General features: G+C 58.6%; 1 protein-coding gene across 1 annotated transcript; it reads right to left on the reverse strand.

Moving 5' to 3' along the window:
* Positions 1-1,183: 1,183 nt before the first annotated feature.
* LOC119144993 (gap junction beta-5 protein-like) lies at positions 1,184-2,011 on the reverse strand. The gene has a single exon (XM_037380989.1). It carries the CDS (start codon positions 2,009-2,011, stop codon positions 1,184-1,186), a length of 828 nt encoding a protein of 275 aa, XP_037236886.1.
* Positions 2,012-2,408: the final 397 nt, after the last annotated feature.

Here is a 2,408-nt window from a genome sequence, read left to right on the forward strand (position 1 = left end):
CAACGGGCTCTGCCTGCCCAGCTGGATCCTCACCCCGGCACTTTGCCGCGGTGGCTGCCACACCAAGCACATGCTCTTTTCCCCACTCCGCTAATGAATGTCATTAATGAAGAACCTATCAGTCTGAAATGGCCCTGACACCCGTGGTCTGGCTTACGCATGGTGAGGGATAGGGAGAGAGGTTCCCCAGGGGGGTGGAGGGTGCCTGTCCTGGCTGGCCCCTTTCCCCCACCACCTCTACCACCTCTGAGCTGGTTTGAAAACTTGTGACATGTTTAAATTGCTCCAGCCTGTCCCTGGCAGCCCACGGCCGCAAAGGGCTGTGCCACCTGTGGGTCCCTGGGGATGTTGACACCTTTGGGTGTGCCTGCCTGTGCCCAGCAGCCCATCTTAAATCAAGAATGTATTTTTTTTAAAGCCTGGGATTACAGGAAGATAATTAAGGTGTCCTCCTTGCTCGCTTGCATCCAGTACTTGGATGAGCAAGAGTTTTGCCGTTGGCTTGCTGGGTGCAAGGACCAGTGCTTCCCCAGGCAGCGCAGCCCTTGTACCACTCCATACACCCCAAAAACCACCCGCCTAGCCTTGGTGCTCCCCCTCTCTGGCCAAAGCCGTTGTTCATGTCCAGTTCCAGGGGCTGCTCCAATTTTTGGTGGCTTTTCTCCAGCAGACCTAAGCCTGCAGCTGGTGGTTTGTCAACGTGGCTGGTCCAAACCCAGCCTGGAGCAGCTGGTGGGAATGATGCCTTCCCAGGGGTGATGCAGCCCTTACTCCCCTCTTGACAGCGCTGTGCCGGAGGAGCAGGAGAACAACCGCTTTGGCCATCGCTTCTGAGGTACAGAAATTTTTATTCATTGCAAGGATACCCCCAGGATCAGCTAAGCCAGCCCGGCTGGGAAGGGCTTGACCTCTGAGCACCGCTGCCAGTTCACAGCCACCACAGAGCTGCTTGTGGGCTCTCGGGGACTACACGTGTCCTACAGCACCCAGATTCACCCCAAATTCAGCAGAACGATGTAACATGCCTTCCTCAGAATGGGACAGGCAGAAAGCCCTGGGGCACAGCCTGACTCCAAGGTGCTGCCACCCCCAGCACTCCTGCGCCAGGGGATGGAGGAGGAGCAAGATGAGGGGGGCAAAGGTGCAGGGCAGGTAAGTGACTCCTGCTTTCCCCTGGGCAGCTCTAGGAAAGAGACTCCTCCTCAGGCAGCGTGCCAGGGATGGAGGCTGTGGGGGGGATGGAGGCTGTGGGGGGTTTGTAGTCCACCCCATGGAAAACCTGCCCCTCCATGCCTGCAGGTTCGGTGCAGGAGAGCGGGCAGTCCTGGCTGTGCCGACAGCTCTCCACGCTGCTGGCTCGCAAGCACTCGCAGCACCGCTTGCCTATCAGGTAGGTGGCCTCGATGATGCTCAGTACAACGCAGATGCAGGTGGTGACCACCATGAAAAGGGTGAAGATGTTCTTCTCAGTGGGCCGGGAGATGAAGCAGTCTACCACATTGGGGCAGGGGGGCAGCTCACACTTCACCACCCGGGGCAGGGTGTAGTTCCTGTAGAAGCGGTAGAAGATGTAGAGGAAGACCACATCCACGCCGGCCTTGAAGACCAGGCTGAACAGGTAGGTCCACCACAGTCCTCCCTGCTTCTTGCCAGGGTTGGAGTAGATGCGGCGGCAGTTTTCCCCGCTGGCGGCAAGGTGCCTCTGTTCCTTGGCTTCCCGGTAAGCCACATGCATGATGACCAGGAGGGATGGACAGGTCACTAGGATGAGCTGCAGGGCCCAGAGGCGGATGTGGGAGACGGGGAAGAAGTGGTCGAAGCAGACGTTGGTGCAGCCCGGCTGCTGTGTGTTGCAGTCAAAGTCCTTGTGGTCATCGCTCCAGACCCGCTCAGCCGCCACCACGTAGACCAGCAGGCGGAAGATGAAGACGAGGGAGAGCCAGATGCGGCCGAAGGCTGTGGAGTACTTGTTGACCCCGCTGAGGAGCCCTTCGAACACCTCCCAGTTCATGGTCCCCTGATGCCCTTAGCTAGTCTGCAAGGAGAGAGAAGACACAGTGACACCAAAGAAGCAGCGAGAGGTCCCCATCAGAGCACCTGTGTGCCCCCCAGCACTGAGCCATGCTGCCCCGGTGGCCCTGCAGACAGTCTCTGGTCTTTGCTCGCATGTGGGGACATGCACTGACATGTGTCCAGCACAGGCTTGGTCCGGGTGATGTGTCCCTGGCAGAGCACCGTCCCCCACGGCTGGGTTATGGGGACCCAGAAAAATGTGCCTGTCCTGCTCCCGCAAAAGCATCCTTCAGCCACCACCAGCTATGCTCCACGGCTGAGCCCTCTGCCATCCTGCACCGCCCGCCTCATCTCTCACCTCCTTGCCCAGGTATTTGTTATTAATTTTCCTTATG

This window comes from Falco rusticolus, chromosome 3, assembly GCF_015220075.1.
Source record: "Falco rusticolus isolate bFalRus1 chromosome 3, bFalRus1.pri, whole genome shotgun sequence".
Lineage (NCBI taxonomy): Eukaryota > Metazoa > Chordata > Aves > Falconiformes > Falconidae > Falco > Falco rusticolus.